Below are 19,456 nucleotides of genomic sequence, written 5' to 3'. Positions count from 1 at the left end.
TCATTTTACCTTCACAACAACCCTGTGAGGTAGGTTAGGCTTAGAGGCAGTGACTGGCACAAGATCACCCAGTGAGCTTCTGCAAGGCCTTGCTTTCTAATGAGAAAAATTGGAACATCATTTTTCATTCTGCAAAATGCCAAAAATTGGGAGTTACATCAAACTTCTTGATTTTTGGAGGTACAGTGAGCTTTTTAATTTTTTCCAGCACTATACTTATTTTAAGTGGCTCAAACAATTCCAAATAATATCATTTTATTTAGGCTTTTTTATAAAAAAAAACCCTTGATCTTGAACAAGTAATTTTAAACATTGAAGCTTGAAGCCAGGCATTTTGGCACAATGTAGTTTCAGATTCCACTGTTAAATAGTCCCAAACATACCTACGCTCTCTATTCCTTGAACTAGGAGTCCTGGCAAGGTAAGTCTTCTACGCACACAAGTTATAGACAAAATAAAAATATCCTTTAAAGCAATTTGATGCTTCAACAGAATGTCAAACAGGTGTGACTGTGACCATGGGCATAACCAGGATTTATTGGGGGGGGGGAGGGCAGGCTTTATGTTGGGGGGGCAGAACTGAGTTATCTGCAGGGCAGTTGGTCAGTTAAGTATTTTTATTTATTTATTTGATTTGGTGGGGGCAGCCAGCCCCCTGCTCCCCCCCCCGCCCTGGCCACGCCCATGCTTGTGACTTTACGATAAAAGTAAATTGGAGCTCACCACATCTTTTGTAATATACATGCCTCGGAAAGATACACCTGCAAAGGAACTTTTACTATTGCCATGGAACAATCCAAAAATGTACAGAGAAAGACATGCATTGTTCTAACCAGCACTACAGTAAAAAATAAATAAAAATATGTTGGCGTGTTTTCAGTTAAGTTGGGAAGTTGGCATGTTTCTCTCTCCCCCCCCCCATTAAGGATAATTAAACGAATTTTGGTTCATTTTGACAACCTCCCCCCCCCCCATATTAAATTATGAAGATCACGGTGATCTCATCGCCTTATCTAATCTATCTATCACCCAGTAATAGCTGCCCTATTTCTGAAGCTGGGCCAAGGCTATTTCCTCTGTGCCGCCCCCGTAGCTCTGCCTGTTGCGGGCGGCGGCGGCGGCTCGCGCGGCTGAACGCCGTCACGTCTGTTGCCGCGGCAACCCCGGCGCTCTCGGCCCCTCCCACCACCTCTGCCTCCAACTCCTTCGTATTTAAAAGGCGCCTGACGCGATATGAGCCGGCCGACGGCCCGTCGCCGCAATGCATTCTGGGCCTCGGCAAAATGGCTGCCTCCTTGGTGCGCTGCTGCTGAGGGGAGTTGGGCTGTCCGGCAACCCGGGACTTTTTCCTTTTAAGCTTTCCGAACCCCGCTGTCTTGGGGACTTGTCTTCACGCGAAGAGGAGCCATCAGCTGTCCCGAGACGGGGGACACGATGGGACCAAGTGGGCGCCCGTCGCGGCAGCCGGGCACAGGGCAAGTACCTCCACGGGGGTAGGACGTTCCTTCTCGGCCACCGGAGACCATAAGCTCTCGGAAACAGGCCCAGTCCCTGCTCCTGAGCCCGACTGCACCGCCAAGGGCTGGACTTTGTCGTGAGTGAGCCCCCTTCCCCCTGCATCCTCTCCGAGGACAGGGATAGCCGCGCCTGGAGCAGAGGCGACTTCGGCTAAAGCTGCAAGCTCCATCTTTGCTTCCTATTATTTTGTCTGTAACAGGACAGACTTCCCGACCCCACGTTCTTAACATACAGGGTACCACGTTGTAAGCCTATCCCACTCTGACGGTTCCCTTCTGGCAAGAATCCTGTGCTAGGAATCTCCATATTTGAATCCAAAGTAGACCCGCTGAAACTCTGTACATCCCCCTGCAAATGTTGCCTTAATGAGGACTTAGATGAACAGCAGTTCCCACAAAGAGCTCCCACTGTTGCTAGAGATACAAGAGGTTCCTAATCTGATTCTCCACCCTGGATAAGAACTTTTGTCACTCAACGTCTCTTACATTGCCTGCAGTCTTTTTGTGTGGTATAAAGCGTCAACTTTAACCTAAACAAGACTACCAAACATCCTGCAACTATAGTAGTATTTACATCTTGCCCATTGATTTGCAATGTCTAGACCACTTGGCTAAATTCCCAATTATATGTCACATTCTTCTACTGAAAATAGTTCTATGCCCATCTTCTAAAACTTTCTTCTGAATGAATATTCATTGATATCATTTCTGCTGGGTTATGTCATAATTTCTGTTGCGACCAAGAACCACATATCTCCCTAATTCTGAGATAACAGTGACAGTGAACTATATCTTATTCCTGAAGGCAACAACAACAAAGGATTTACATACATATCTCTGACCCATGAATACATTTGCTATCAGATACTGTTAGTTGTCCCATGTTTAAGGATTGCAGCACTCCTTAAATTTTCTCATCCCAGATAGGAAACCCCCAGTTGCTGAGCAGGGAATATTGCAACACTCTCTGGAACAGTAGCACTTGCAAATCCACTTTGAAAACGGCTCCTTCCCTGCATACAGCTCCTTCCCAGAAAACATCTTCTGGGAACAAGAATTGCCAGATTCCTTTGTCCTTCCAACTACTTTTTTCTGGACATTGTGTTGGAGTGGAGGTTTCTGATCCCTGGTTACATTAGTTCCTTTTCTTCTGATGGAGTCTGACATGCTGCAGTCCCCCCTCCTAGGGCTTGCGGAAGAAGATGAGTCGGACATGACTGACTGGAATCTGCCCTTGGCCTTCATGAAGAAGAGGCACTGTGAGAAAATTGAGGGCTCCAAGTCACTGGCTCAGAGTTGGCGGATGAAAGACCGGGTAAAGATATATAATAGCAAATTTTATTTGAAAGGGAGATTCTAATTTTATTCTTTGCTTGCTTGAAGTCTGCACGTTGTCCTTGGGTACACCCCTGGACCATTATAATTTTGTTTAGCTTTGAATACTTATTAAATTGCTACAGTCATGTTGATAAATTATGCATTTGGTTTAATAATGCTTTAAATTGTTTGTCATTTGTCTCTAGTCTTATGCGTAAAAGAAACATAGCTAGCTGTCTTGGGGGGATTTCACCTAACAAAAACTGTCAGTGGAAGCCCCCTGAAATTGGCTCAGGGAGGTCAGAAGAACCCCCAGAATATTGCACGGGGTGGGCGTGGGGATTGTTCCATCTGACAAACTGATATAGTTGCACAGACAGGATATTCAGTGTAGTGTGACACTGAATTCCACCCTTGGTCCATTAGAAAAAGCTCCACAGTTGGGTAATAATCAGGTTACACATAACTGTTTATTTAAATAATTTAAAATGTTGAGGTGTTGGAATCTAAAAAATAAAAGGTAGAAATAAGATGTAATGATAGTGATAGTGATAGTGAGAAGGTAGATTTTTTTCTATGAGAAAATTAAAATAAAAAGGCCTTACATGACCCACCTATTTAACGACATCATAAAAGGGACCCCTATCCCCAAAACCTGGACCTCTTCCAGAATAGTCTCTATCCCTAAACCTCTTAAAGATAGCCTCAAAATAGAATCATACCACCCAATTTCATTGATAAACCAAGACTACAAGATATTCACATCAATCCTAGCTAACCACCTAAAAATCTTTCTGCACAAACTAATCATCCCAGACCAGGCAGGCTTTGTCCCTGGTCGCAACATAACAGACCCTGTTAGGAAACCACTGAATCTGATGGAACACAGCAAAATGATGATCATGTCCCTAGACATTCTTAAAGCTTTTGATTGCTTAGAATGGAAATATCTGTTAGCAGTATTAACTAAGTTGGCCCCAACTTCCTACAAACCCTCAAACAAATTTGCTCCCAAGCCTTAGCAAAATGTAAAATTAACAGTGTGGACTCCAATACCACAGCAATCCAAAGAAGCACAAAAAATGGATACCCACTGTCCCTATTCATCTTGGCCCTGGAGCTCCTAGCAATCTGACTCCAAGCAGCCCCAGATATCAAGAGTGTGGAAATAAAAGGTAAAACCTACAGACTAGGGCTCTCTGCAGATGCCCTGATGGTCACAACACCAGACCCCATAACACAGCAACCACCCTAATTAAAGTACTCAACACATTCGCAATGGTGTCAGGCCTACAAGTAAACTTTGCAAAATCTGAGGCTATGTGCTTCAACACCCCACCCCACGACGCACACTCAAAAGGAATTCACCAGCATCACAAAGATAAAACACTGCTGCACTAAATTCAGGTACCTAAGGGTTCAAATAACCAGAAACCTCAACAAACTATACCTCCACAATTACAAGTCCCTGTGGTGACAAATCAACAGAAACTTGAGGAAATAGAACAACACCAGCTTCACCCTTTCAGACAAAATAGCCATGATCCAAATGATCACCCTCCCAAAACTAGCCTATTTATTCCAAATCCTCCCAATCTGGATTCCCCCAAACCAACTCCAGAAGTGGCAGAAAAAACTACACTTGTTTATTTTCTCACACAAAAAGCCAAGAATAAGCCCCCAATACCTGCACCTCCCTTCAGAAGGAGAATGGGGGGAATCCCCAACATAGAATCATATTACATTGCCAACCAAGTACACCACATAATCCCGTTTATTCTAGAAGATGAGACGAAACAGTGGGTCCACTTGTAATAAAACAAATAGAAAGAGAAACTAGCTAGTTGACGCTGATATGAAACCCCATACAAAATAATATAAGCCTCATCACCCCACCCCTCCTCTCCCCCCCAACCTTATACCATACTCAACACTAACGTCTCACAACAGATGTAACTGATTTGTAAGAAAGACTGTGCAACCTGAAAAAAGAGACAGTGCATGTACTTTTGTAAACCAAGAAAGTCTTTAATAAAAATAAATAAATAAAAACCTGAGGAGTTCATTCAGCATTAAAGATTGCTCAGATGACTAGTTAATGATAAAGTTACGTTTTCGCTGTTTATCTGAAAAGTATAGATTAAGCTATGGGTTCTACAGCAATATACTACCTGAGCACTTGTTTCATTTATGAAGCACAATTTTAGTAAGCAGATTATTGTAAGATCATTTCATTCTTTGGGTAAAATTGAGGGTACATTTCAAGTTTTGTTTAAGCTTACACACTGAATCTATAGTGTGGGAAATATTTTTTGTAATAAAGTATAAGAAGATAAAAGCAAACGAAATTTCTTTGTAGCATCAACCTGCCAGCCCAAAGAAATGTTGTTGACATTGGAACTTTGCAGCTTGGAACATGCTATCTTTATTTTGGGATGTGTGGTGGGTTGTTTTGTTAGAATTTAGGTGACATCAGTGTGAATTGAGTCCACAGATGCAGTTCACTGCTGCTTATTTTTGCATATCTTGACTACTAGCTTGCTTCTCTGTGGATTACAGCTAATTCATTTCTGACTTTTAATTGGCATAAAGAGCCTATGATTAGGAGGATTCCCTGTATTTAGCTGTTTTGTTTTATTTCCATTGCTCTTTTATATTTCATTTTAATTGTCTTATCCTTAAGAGTGTCACATGGCAGGCATTAACTATTAGTTCAGTACAGTATTTATTTTTTTAAAAAATATTACTTTAGTCAGTCATGGGTAGATTCATGGATACAAATGCTTAGAGCTGGAGTAGAACTTTGAGTTGATTCTTGAAAACTTTGTTTCTCCTATGTTTATATCTCTGCCACTCATGTAATTGTAGCATTGTAGTTTTTTGTTGAGAAAGGGTCACAACCTAGAGCTATTATATAATGGGACACATTGAAACCCATATAAGCTTTGATTTAGGAATTCTCTCTAGCCTTTAGGTTATACTTGAGCTACATTTATCTTTTAGTGAAATAATTAATATGAGACCCTGGTTATAATATTGGAATAGTTATGGGGTAATTTTATATTATGCTCTTTTGCAAGATCAAATTATCTGAGTATTGAGCTAGTTCAGGGGTTGGCAAAGCTTTTGGGGCTTGGGCTGGTTCACAGTCCCGCAGACGCTGTGGTGGGCTGGAGTGTGCATGCACGCACGCATGCGCAAACACTATTTCCGGCACTCCTTCTGGTGCGGAGGAGGCGTGCGCAGCTTCCCATTGACCGCAGGAGCTTCCTGCAGCCAATGGGAAGCTGGCCAGCGTTGCAGAAGGTGATCCTCGTTCTGCTCTGCGCCGGTTTAGCGCGGTGTATGGGAGCCTACTGAGCGGGTGTGGGGGTCCAGGGACCTGTTAAATGACCCCCATAGGCTGCTTGTGGCCCATGGGCCTTAGGCTGCCGAACCCTGCGATAGTTGATACATTTGGTTTTAAAAATAAACTATATCCTATTTTTAATTTGGAATATAATCCAGAGTTTATATAGCACCAATTTGGAAGACATCATTTTTAATTTACTACTGCCAATAATAATTTTAAAATGTTTAATGACACCACTGTTGGTGTTCTGCAGAGAGGGCAGAATAAAGATTCTGGGGTTATATCATAAGAGGTTTTGGATCAAGTGGATCCAAAGCTCTCCTATTCCTTTGGCACACAGCCTTGATGGGGGAGACGAATGCTAGCCTTTGTTGTACTGCTTCCCCTTCTTGGCAGCTCTTTTGATTGGGTGGATCTATGGCCACAGATTTTTCTTTCCCACCCCTCATTAGATTAATCCTTCCATATGTAATTCTGCATATATAATATATAATAGATTCTGAGTAAACCTGTTAGCGATCCAGTGATAATGCTGTAACACTAACCTCATGACAATAAATTGTAATACTTTCTTTAAAAGGTGATAGTCACTTTAGCAGTGTTATTTTGCCTGACTGACAAATAACCTGAAACCTTATGGAATAAGTTTTCATTGTGCTGCTGTTTGGTGGCACAGTTCCATTTTAAGAAAAAGTCATTGATGAATCTAAACAACATAGTTAAGTATTCACTACTCTTTGCCCAGAATTCTGTAACTTAGCAGAGGGTTTGCTCTTCGTAGCCTAGATCCAAAGTATCTGTATGCGATCAGAATGACACTCCTTTGATCTATTATTTATTCAAAGAATCTTTTTTTATCACACAGAGTAGGAATTTCACTTTGAATGTGGAATTAAATCTCATAGTTCTGGTAGCAAAGACTTCATTAAAATAAAAGGGTCTTGAATGTGTTGGATTTTTACTGACAAGTTGCTACCAAAGTCAGAGCTTTTAAATTGAGCCACATTTACTTATATTGATTTTTAAAACAGATCGGAAGCAAAAAAAATCTGGTTGTAGTGGTTTCATTTTAACAATCCCCCCCTCTCCCGCCAGTTGCCTTAATTACCTCCTAAGTAAGAATTAAAATATTCCCTTCATGGGAACAGGCAGACCGTGGGTTTCTATGGGAAAGCAAAAGAATAGAAAGGGCTGTTTTAATGGACTAATAGAGCTGACTGGTGTCTGAATGACACAACATCTTCCTTAGAGCCAACAATAATGGATAGATTTACCTGCCATTTCAGTATCAGAACTATGAATAGAAACCTTCACATTTCAAAAGATTATTGCTGAAGGTTATAATAGTCCTGCTGATTTGTAGCCTGACCTTCCTTGCTGGCCAGTACAAGTCTTCCTGTTGTACCTTTGGTTGGGGTTTTTGGACTTGTTCAAATACTGTTGGCAAGGGGGAGAGCGGTACAACAATTTTGTATGGAGGAAGGCATGTGTTTCTTAAGGATCATTGCTGCCTACTCCCTCCCCCCCCCAAAAAAATATATATATTGTGCTGTTCTCTACCCTTCTCCAGTCAGTGATTGGATAATGCATTGTAGTGCCAGCTTTTCTTGTCCCCTGCGCATAGAATGGTACATATAGGCCACAGCCCCAAAATTAAGAGTCTCTTGCCTGTGTGGTATAGTGGTTAAGAGCGGTAGACTCGTAATCTGGGGAACCGGGTTCGCATCTCCGCTCCTCCACATGCAGCTGCTGGGTGACCTTGGGCCAGTCACACTTCTTTGAAGTCTCTCAGCTCCACTCACCTCACAGAGTGTTTGTTGTGGGGGAGGAAGGGAAAGGAGAATGTTAGCCGCATTGAGACTCCTTCGGGTAGTGATTAAGTGGCATATCAAATCCAAACTCTTCTTCTTCTTCTTCTTCTTCTTCTTCTACCAGTGGAGCTATCCCAGAAGTATCTTCTCTGTTATTCCATTGAGGTAGCTGATAACAGTAGCTGGAACTCATGTTAAAACATGTTTATAAATTGTCAGTCAGTACATTGTCAATACATTGTGTTTCTTCTTGTGAGATATTTTAGAGAGAGCTCAGGTCATATAAGCTGCCTTTTAAGGTAAAGGTAGGCAAAATATTTTTTTAAAAAACCAATCCTGGCTTATGTTTTGAAGTAAGATTTATAAATGCAGATATTACTTATGAGTAAGCAGTTTTTTGTATACACTGCAGAATGGTTGAAGAGACTATACAGTGGTACCTCGGGTTACAGATGCTTCAGGTTACAGACTTCGCTAACCCAGAAATAGTACCTCGGGTTAAAAACTTTGCTTCAGGATGAGAACAGAAATTGCGCAGCAGCGGCGCGGCGGCAGCAGGAGGCCCCATTAGCTAAAGTGGTGTCTCAGGTTAAGAACAGTTTCAGGTTAAGAACAGACCTCCAGAACGAATTAAGTACGTAACCAGAGGTACCACTGTAGTTTTATAGTGCTGTTGTAGAGTGTGTGTGTTGTTGCTTTTTAAACTCTTCCTACTATAGAATGATATTTTAAAAAAGACCTAATGATCTTTAGCTATTCTGAAGGACTAGACAAACTTCATTGCTGATGTGTAGCTTTACTCTCCACAACTATGGTGAACTTTCCTGAGCATCTTCATAGTGGTTCAGTCTGTCTTTTATAGTTTCAAGAATGGGCAACTTGCTGGGCAGGAGCCAGAACATGGAAAGCATATATACAAATATAGTTTCAATATTGATTGCTTGTTCAGATAAGTGCTTGCTTAGTAAATGGTGAATCTATCAGCTTTGCCATTTATCAGGAGCAATATTTGCATTACCGTCTGTGCTTGAGCATTGCTTAGCTGTTTGTTTTGTTTTGTTTTAGTCATCTGAATGAAGTCAGGAGTTTTGGAAGGCAGTTGCACTTAGATGTCCATGATGCAATTTCCTGAAAGCTAAGTATTCTGTGGAATAGGCTTGGGCGATGTATTGATATATCACCCAGGACCGGTATGGGGGGCAGACCGTGATGGTGGTTTCGCTCAGTGGTATATCACTAGTGAAGCAGCTGCTGCTCCTGAGTCCCATTGCTACCAGTGCAGTGATGGTGAAACAAGCTGCAGCTGGCTGCTGGAGGCAGAGGAACTCAGAGCCGTAGAGGTAGCCCTAATCCTTCTCCTGCTAGTATGCAAGTGGGAGAAGAATTGGGGCTCCCTCAGCTGAGGAGCAGAAGGCTTTGCACTCCCAGGCTTAGGTCCGCGGATAAGACCCTGTCCTTCTGGATGGACGGAGATTTTGCTCAGAGCCTTCGTGCTCCCTGGCTGAAAGGGCCATGCCAGCAAAGATGAAGGGAGCCCTGACAATGGAGCCTGTCAGGTTCCTTCGCAGTGCTTCCTTCGTCTTGCTGGCGGGGGGGGGGGGGGGAGCAAGTGGCCTGTTTCTCCTATGAAAAAGAGGCTGATTGCTTGCTCCCCATTTCTTGCCAGTGAAGTTGAAGGAGCCCTGTCAGGCTCTGTCAGCGACGCTGAAGGAACCCTGCGAACCGAGCCTAACAGGCTCCATTCACATGAATCCTTCCGTCTTCACTGGCAAGGGGGGTTGGTGAGCAGGCGGCCTTTTTCTCCCAAGAAAAGGAGGCTGTTTGACTGCCCCTTGCACCTTGCTGACGAAGGCGAAGGGAGCCTTGCAAACCGAGCCTGTCAAGATCCAACACTGGGCTCCCTCCGTCTTGGGCAGTGGAGGGCTAGCTCAGATGGGGAGCAGGAGCCTTTGCGCCCCCCAACTGAGCAGCAGGGAGGGCTAGCTCAGTTGGCGAGCAGGCGGCAGTTTTCTCCCAAGAAAAGGAGGCTGTTTGACTGCCCGTTGCACCTTGCTGACGAAGGCGAAGGGAGCCTTGCAAACCGAGCCTGTCAAGATCCGACGCTGTGCTCCCTCCGTCTTGGGCAGTGGAGGGCTAGCTCAGATGGGGAGCAGGAGCCTTTGCGCCCCCCAACTGAGCAGCAGGCTGGGACCAGCTGCATTGGCCCCTATCTGCAAGGCACTGGGCTGAAAGCACCTCAACTCCTGCTGAAGCAGTTTCGCCCGGGGCCTTGCAGGCTGGGGTGAAGGCAGCTTTTTCAACATCACGGTTTATCGCCAAACCGCGATGTTTTTGCTGGTGATACACCACAATGCTGAAAACCCTATTGTGGAATGTGGAGGTTGAAAAAGCAAACCAAGCAGTCTCAAGCAGCTGATTGAGGAATCTAGTGCACATTGTCACCATAGCCACAGTGAGAACTGACCTTTCAGGATACATGTGGCTGTGGACTACCTGCAGAGTCATGTGAATTATTAATATTTTTCATGGTTTTGTTCATTTTTTATGCTCTTATTTAATTCATCAATGCTGAAATATTTGATCTCCTTTTTCTTAAATGTTATCTAAGCCTCTTACAGATTTTTTTCAAGCTCTTTCGGGAACAACTGAGTAAAATGCAGATAGAGTTTATGTGAATATCTTTGTTAATTGAAAATACTCGTTAATGCTTTGTTAAGAATAGAATGTTGTTATTTATTTGGACCAGCATACAAACCTCTTTGACTTGAGTCAGGGCCAAATAGCACAACGTATATGTTTGCCTGATGGAATTGCTATTGTGGATAGAGAAGCCTGGGGAATGCAAGGCCTTGTTGGTTTGCTGCAGGATTTGTTGATTTGTCTTGTATCGACACTTTCACTAGAATGAAATTCCTTAAGTTGGGTATAAAGCTTTGCCAAGTTAAAATGGCAGGAGTTCCCTAGCAACCCTTTGTAGTGAAAAGACCCAAGAGGCTCATGGAATGAAGATTCCTTTAAAAATTCTGTATTCTATTCCAGGGACCTCTGAGATGTTAATTATTTGAGAGGGCTGGATGGAAAAAAAGATTGGACTTTGCAGCTTCAGCAGAACCCATCCTATTTTCGCTGTCCTTTTTTTAGTTCAAAAAAAAAAAAGCCTGTCTTATGCTTTGTGATAAACTTTGTAAGCATCTTTGATATCCATTGACTGGCTTTGTGCATGGTGCCATGAATTCATGTTAACTAGGAATTAGTGTAACAGAACTAAACTGTCAGACTTCTTATGATGGCTTGTTTGAGTTGACAAACTAATAAAAGGTATCATATGAACACTGGGGTGTTGGAAAAAAGACTTCAGATAATTAGGCTGTAAAGAAATGAAAAGCTATGCTTTATGGAAGCCCTAGAAAGAAAGTTTTTAAAGCACACATAAGGCAGTGAGGTATCAGAACACAACTAAGCCTGTGTGGTGGTTTAACCAGCAAGGGTTAAGACTGTTCCTTTGATAAAGGACAGCTATTATTTGTAAATGATGTACTGATAACAGAGTTGGAACAAAGTAAGCGCTGCTAAATTGAGTATTCTGTTGCAAAATGAATTACAACTGGCTATCACTGTAAATAGTTAGGTAATGAACTGAGTAAAATATTAACTGACTGATTAGGTGACTAGATCACGTATTTGTTAATATATAAAAGCAAGTTTGCATTTCACCCCAATCTGATGAGGGCAAAGGGAGATAATGTGTTGGAGAGGTATAGCCTTCCTCCTTCCGCTTCCAAAGACAGCTTCTGAGTTTCAACTGTCTGTGTCCTGGCCACTGCTCTGTGTTGCATACCTACTTCCCCTTTCCTTGTGTTTGTGTATCTAATACCATATACAGTGGTACCTCAGGTTAAGTACTTAATTCGTTCTGGAGGTCCGTTCTTAACCTGAAACTGTTCTTAACCCGAAGCACCACTTTAGCTAATGGGGCCTCCTGCTGCTGCCGAGCCACCGGAGCACGATTTCTGTACTCATCCTGAAGTGTATGTAACCTGAAGCGTATGTAACCCGAGGTACCACTGTATAGCTATAGGTGTGTGGTGTGTATGTGTGTTCATGACACTTTGGCTATTGCCATTGCTGGCATGCAGCTCTTGGAGAGGTGCCAAACCTTCAAGTTGAGCCATGGGCTGAAGAAGATTAGTCACCCTGCTCTTAGTCAAGCCATTGTTTCTGCAGCTCCTGTCCAGATGTTGCACAGAAAGCTGCTGCCTCTGCTGGAGGTTGATCATTGGTTTTGTTTTAAAAATGTAAAAATCCATACCTGGTCCCAGCCTGATAGTTCTTTTTATTCTGCCTACGAATGCTTCCTATAAAAGGAATTGCATTCAGGAAGTGTTGTGTTAACAACTAACTGTAGAACCTATCCATCTGAATATGCTTTTAAGAAGGAATTTTGCACCAGAATGTTGCCAACATTTGAGTCATAAAGTATAAATGCATTTTCTTATTTGTTAGGGCTATTATATCTGGAAAACTACTTCAGAATCTGTAAGCAGCAGCTTTCTTGTTGCCTCAGCTTGTTTCCTTGAAATTATTATATTTCAGCACCTTGGAAAAAGGAATCAGATGAAAGGATGTACGAAGTGAGTAATATATACTGAAGCAGAACGATTTATTTTGAAGGAGTTAAATAGCTGTAGTGTGGAGTCCCATACTCTCTCTCTCTCTCTCTCTCTCTCTCTGTGTGTGTGTGTGTGTGTGTGTTGGGGGCGGGGAACACAGAAGGGAAATAACCCTATTAGTCTTCAGGAACAGCCAGCTAGACTATTGCTTATCCATGCCAGTTTGGTGTCAATTTTCAGCAAAAAATGCTGCTTTAAAACACATGGAACTGAGGAATAGACAATAAATATTGGCATGCACAATGCTGGTCACAGATCAGGCACTTGAAGTGAAATATTGAAAGATAAGGCAGTGTTAGGCCACAAAGGAAAAGTAGCAAATAAATGGGGGCGGAAGAAAATATTATTTGGCAGCATGCTTTCTCTAAGAAGAATTATTTGTGCTTGTCATCTGTCTCAATGGGGAAATCTGTCATGTAACAGGCAGGGTCCCCCCCCCCCGTGAGGTTTTAGGTAGCAGTTTTCCCAGTATATTATTACTTGTAATATGCTAATGTTCTCCAACAGAGTGTTCTCTTAGACTGTCTGAACTCATACCATTCTTGTTTAGCAAGATTGCTTAATAGATAAAAACCAGTACAATAAGCACTTCTAAATCCTTCCTAGCAGATTGCCCAATACTTGTGTTCCACAATGCACACATGTTAAACTTTGAAATGGCTCTTGGTTTCCAGTATGATGGGTTTTATTGGTCTTTCATGACCTGAATGACTCGTCATAATGATTAATCTTTATTAACACCCTCCCTACCATGCTTGCAGTCTTTTTGCTTTGGGTTATGCTTTTCAATTATGTAAAAGAGTACAATATAATCCTATTCTAGGGGTAGATGGAGTAATTCTCCCTGAACTGGGTTTGTCACCTGGTAATAGGATTATTGATGATAGTGTCCCTTGCATGTCTGGCCAGATCTGTGGAAAGGGATAGGTAGAGTCGGCTCTGCCCTCCTCCCCACTGGGATTCCTTTTTAAGACCTCAGACCTTTTTAAAACAAGTAACCTGCCTTTTGTAGTTCAAGGGTTGAAGTAGTGAAAAAGACTAGTAGTGGTGGTGGTTATAAATGAGATTATTTACTGAATTATTTGTATTTTTGTTTAATTTAGTAACAGAAACTGTTGCCCTTTTTAAAAATAATGTGTTGAAGGATTTTAAGAGAATTTATGGGCAGAATATAGGATCTGGGCTGCCTGTCTTTCAGTATAATAAGTCTGGTATAGTTTAGCATGGAAACTGATAAAAGGGGTGAGGATTTCCCTACTGTTGATTTGTCATCTTCACAAGACTAAAAAGTGGGATGCTAAATTGAGTAAATAATATTTGGAGGATGCCTTGGAAGTCAACAGACATCTAGCCTGATAAGCAAAACAGTTAAACAAAAGGAACTAGTAGAGGCAGCTCACTGTGTTTCTTATCATTTGGAAATCTGAGCAGAATACAAGACTGGAAGAAATGTTGACAAAGGGTTGCTTGACAAAGGTGAGGGATTCCTGATCAGGAAGTGTTTTGTCTAGCTTTGTACAGGGAAGCAATTGTGTAGAAATGGCTTAAGGAATGAATTGACCTTTCTTAGATGGCCCCGTGAGTTTAGTGGTGAGCAGATCTCCCAGATCCAAGACTAGCACACTGACTCTTCTTTTTACTGCTTTCACTTCCTTGGGCTCTTCAAACTGGTTCCAAGGTGCCTCTTTTGAGCCATGTGCTGCTGAAGGTGATGCAGATCTTCCTGCTTGCTTCAGAATTTGAATCTGATGCCTTAAGAAATACATTCTGTGTTCACTCACTAGTTTCTAACATATTTACAGTGACTGTAGCTGCATAAACTGCTTAACATCTGTTGTATCCTAGAGTTGGAAGTGCAGGTAACTGTAGCAGGCATTATAGACGGTCTGCATTTTGAAACTGACTGTGGGAGAGTAATGTTCATACTTGATCTCAGGGTGAGGAGGATGTGGTATGAAACACCAGCTAGCTGGATCTGATTCAGTTTATGTTGATCTCCAAGTGTTACATTTTTTATTCATCTTTGGATGATGACTGTAAAATATACTCATGGAAGATGTCGTCAGAGTGGGTCATCCTTGCACATTTCCTGTTTACCATTTGCCACTGTTTGACTCAAGCTGGACAATTTCGTGTGATTAGAAGAGAATCCATGTTCTAGAATGTTGAGGTTTTATTTATTTGTGGGATTTACATCCCACCTTTTACCATGAGTGGCTTCAAGGCAGCTCACAGTGATAAAACATAATAAAAAAAGCAACAACCAGACAAATCCAACATTGCGCAAGCAGACTTCCCACAACCCTGTGGAGCAGACTATGCAGGTACAGTGGTGCCTCGCAAGACGAAATTAATCCGTTTCGCGAGTCTCTTCGTCTTGCGGTTTTTTCGTCTTGCGAAGCACGGCTATTAGTGGCTTAGCGGCTATTAACGGCTTTAAGAAAAAGGAAACAAACTCGCAAGAACTTGCAAGACGTTTCGTCTTGCGAAGCAAGCCCATAGGGAAATTCGTCTTGCGGAACGACTCAAAAAACGGAAAACTCTTTCGTCTTGTGCGGCATTCGTCTTGCGAGGTACCACTGTACATGGGGGCTGCAGGGGGAGGAGGGGACTCCAGTCATGAGACTTCACTCATGAATGAGCTTGCACAAGGACAACTTTGGATATAATAAGAATAAGCATTTAGATAATAATAAGCCACAGTCACATAGAGAACAGCAGCACACTAACAGATAAAAACTATTGCATCCATTAAATAACCATAAATACAAAGCATGAGAGAAAAGGATAGCCTTTGGAGCCTAAAAGCTTGCCTTAGGTAAGACAAGCACTAAGCTTGGTTGTGATCCAGCATTTATTAAATACATGCTTGTTTTCCCAAGCATTTGCTGATTCTTAATATCAAGCTTTAAGTGATTTTTCCCCCCTACTGTGGCTTTTGTATTTATAATCTTAATGTATTTATGTTGATTTATTATAGTATATATGCCACGTGGCTTTCTTTTTTTTAATGAAGGGCAAGATTTGAATAATTTAAATCAATAAATGGAAGTTAAGAGATGGAGTCAGGTGAATGGGTTACATAATTTTCGGTGTACCTACATAAAAGTAGCTTCTTTTTCCACCTACCTGAACTCAAAAGCTGATGTCTTCAGAGGCCCTTGTTCAAGTGCTATCTTAACGGGTAGGGAAGTTCATGTGGAAGAAGTCAATTCTTTGAGCATCATCACTCCAGGCTGCTTAGGGAATTAAACTTTAAAACCAGCACTCTGAATTGTATCCAGAAACAAATTAGAAATCAGTGATGATTTTTTAAAACACTGGATTTATGCTGTGGGCAGCATGTGTTAGCAAACTACCCACTGCCTTCTGCACTAGTCAATCTACTAGTGGTAGATTTAAGAGTGGCTGGGGAGGACATAGTCTTTGAAATATAGGGGTATGTTTTCTGCATCATGAAGTAGCTCGAAGGTCTTGAATCCTGAACACATTTATTAACTTGGAAGTAAGTTCCATGATATCAGTGAGACTGTGTGAGCAGGCTTGTGTATATACATACACCTTTTATTATCTCCTTACTGTGACATACAGTTTGATGACTTGTAGAGGAACATACGTTGACTTTTTCCATACTGTGTCCGAAGTAATATCTAGTGACTTGAAAGCTCTGTCCACAGTGCTTGATCTGCATTGACACTCTTCATACATGCAGGCCATCCCTTGATGTTGCATCCATCACATAATGAATGTGTTTCTTTGAACTTAGCAATACTCCATGGTAAATGTGTTAAGGACCAGGATGCAGGAGCTGGGATAATTAAAGTATGCTACTCTTGTAGTGGAATGGCAAATTATTCTCAAGGACAGCTTGATGTTCCTGAAAGCTCATGGCTAACATGGCACCATGTTCTTCAACAAGTACTTTCTCCTGAAGTTCTCGCATTACATTCCTTGTTTCATACAAAACCTTCAGTATTAATCTGATTTCCATTTTAAATTAGCATAGCTACATAAATGAGCATTGCCATATTAAAACTTCAAGAAGAAAGGACACTGCATATGTAAGATGTTTATTTATGTGCTGTAGAATTGGAGTTATGTGATTTCCATTGTGACCTGTGATCTGAAATAAAGTATGCCTTTTTTTTTTTTTAAGGAGGCTTTGGGTATCTCAGTTCAAGTGAGCAGATGTTAGTGTCTTAAGAATATTGATTTTCATTTATATTGTCTTCCCTGAAGGTCCTCACCTGTTGGTGATAGAGATAAAAGTGAAAATGGAAGAGAAGGGCATTTGAAACAGTAGATATAGTTCTCCACCTTTATTTGACCTGAACATGCACATGAGTGTCCTCTCAACTGAACCCTAATCCTCACTCCCCTGTTCTCTGACATTTCTCTTGTTTTACTTGTTTCAGACAATAACATCTTCTTCAGCACAATATACATGTACCATTTTATTCCTTTCTTCCTATTTTTGCTGTAGCCTAACTTCAAGCTTCCTATATTTTCTGTTAAGGCAGATTTAGCTTCTTACTATGAAATAGCACTGCCCCTTTCTACATTTATGTGCTTAAGCTCCAGCTGATACTGATTACGGAATAGTATATGCCTACATGTGCAGTGTTATGCTATTGATACAGATTTATTGGTACAGATTTCACCTCTTCTTAATTTGATACAATCAGTATTCTATGCCATCCTTACTATGCTTTACAATTTAGCTGAACATAATTTCAGTGGTGGTACCTCGTTATTTCTCTAATTAGTAGCTATTATTATCTTTGTGGTGGCTTATAAATTCCAAGCCAATTCATGGTTTGTCCTTGAAGTATCCTAACAACAACATTATGAGGCAGCTTAAGGATACTGCATTAAATTGTATAATTGGTCCTCTTCCACAATAGCGTAATTTTAGGACAAGTCTATCATTTGCATTTGTTTTTGCAGTTGGTCCAACATTGATCTCTTCCTTGTTTATAGATCTTATATGATCATGCATATATAACCATTTGATAAAAAGAATTTTATAATAGTTTTCTGTTATGTTTAAGCTGAGCCCTTGATAAAAATAAATGACACATTTCTTCTGAAATTGACATGTAAACTGTTCCTTCACAAGTAGTTTAGAAATCTATTTCCTCTAAATTTGTCCATGGTTTGCAGTAGATAATACATTTTAGTTAACAAGCCTTTCTTTACAGCAACTTCAAAAACTATATGTAACTTCATGAAAATTACATGCAGGTAAGATGGCTAATTGGTGCAAGTCCTTTGTTGTGTTCTAATTTCCCATAATTGGCTTGTGGTGATCAATAGCTTGCTTTCCCTTACTGTATAGGATTTTGATAGAAAAGCATGCAAAGGCAGTTTTACATTAACTGGCAGAGAATGCTAACATTATCTCAACAAATATAGCACTTGAATTTGTTTTACAAGTGTTTCCTTTTAGGTCTGAGAGTATGAGATAAAAAATATTGAACCGTCTTCTATTGATGGAAGCTTGCCAGCTTTTAATTTAAGGGGGTTCCTTTGATACACACGCAGATTCTATGTGGCTTGAAAGTTTGCATCAGCAGGTGAAATGGGAGACAATAGTTTAATAACAGCAGCATCCTGCTCTCTCTCTCTCACAAAACCATTGAATTCACACCTAGGTACTAGTCTTCGATTCTTAACATTATTATCAAACCTAATTCAGTAATGTTGGATAAATTAGCTTTTTCTATCTTTTGGGCTATTATTAGTAATATGATTAGCATTCTATATTGCTTATATCCATGTTACTAAGAAGTTACTTCTGGGATGATTCTATGACCCAATGGAGATAGCATCTGCAGATAACTAAGAAACCACTTATAGTAATCTGGCATGGACCCAAATAACGGCTTAGGGCCTAGGTGCTTACAAAGGTGAAGAGGTTAGCTATTTCAAGGTTCCTAAGGTAAAGGTAAAGGGACCCCTGACCATTAGGTCCAGTCGTGACCGACTCTGGGGTTGCGGCGCTCATCTCGCTTTATTGGCCGAGGGAGCTGGCATACAGCTTCCGGGTCATGGGGCCAGCATGACAAAGCCGCTTCTGGCGAACCAGAGTAGCGCACAGAAACGCCGTTTACCTTCCTGCTGGAGTGGTATCTATTTATCTACTTGCACTTGACGTGCTTTCGAACTGCTAGATGGGCAAGAGCTGGGACCAAGCAACGGGAGCTCACCTCGTCGCGGGGATTCGAACCGCCGACCTTCTGATCGGCAAGTTCTAGGCTCTGTGGTTTAACCCACAGCGCAACCCGCGTCCCATTTCAAGGTTCCTAGCTCAGAGGAATTTAGAGGTTTTTTTAATGTAAATAACTAACCGTTGTGCAATATCATAAACTACCTTTTAAACTCGACCTTAAAAAAACTCCAGTTTGTGTAGTACTGGAGGAAGGAGTAGTACTAAAAGAGCTAAAAGAAAACTTCCTTTGTTACCTAGCAGTACCTTTAAAAAAATGAGTACACATAGTAATTTGTCCACTAATTTAAAGTAAGGTTCTGATTTGCACAGAAGATAGATATTTTAGAACCAAAACTTTTTAGAAGATTTAATTTTTATCTATTAAAATGTCTTTGGGTATTTTTTGCTAGTGAATACAAGTCAGCACTGGATGTGAGACATGGTTGTTGGATTTTGCTGCTGTAATTGCATTATGTTCCTGCTGTACTAAATCACTGCAGCTCATTAGTAAAAGCAAGCCTGTATTAGTCATAGACCATCACACTTTCTTTAGTAAGAATAAACCGCCAAGTTGTAAT

At 41.2% G+C, this 19,456-nt stretch overlaps 1 protein-coding gene across 2 annotated transcripts in view; it reads left to right on the top strand.

The window, feature by feature from the left end:
* The first annotated feature begins 1,251 nt into the window (after positions 1-1,251).
* The window catches only part of RPTOR (regulatory associated protein of MTOR complex 1), a 313,545-nt gene continuing 295,340 nt past the window's right edge, over positions 1,252-19,456 (top strand). For both annotated transcript variants that reach the window (XM_080993602.1, XM_080993601.1), the window contains exon 1: positions 1,252-2,832. In XM_080993602.1, the coding sequence (XP_080849728.1) occupies positions 2,671-2,832 (162 nt within the window). In that variant the 5' untranslated portion in view covers positions 1,252-2,670. The remainder of the gene's footprint in view (positions 2,833-19,456) is intronic.

The sequence above is a fragment of the Podarcis pityusensis genome, assembly GCF_964106645.2.
Source record: "Podarcis pityusensis genome assembly, chromosome: 2".
NCBI classification, from domain to species: Eukaryota; Metazoa; Chordata; class Lepidosauria; order Squamata; family Lacertidae; genus Podarcis; species Podarcis pityusensis.
The sequence above is the reverse complement of the archived record's forward strand: the minus strand, read 5'-3'. Positions and strand labels throughout refer to the sequence as shown.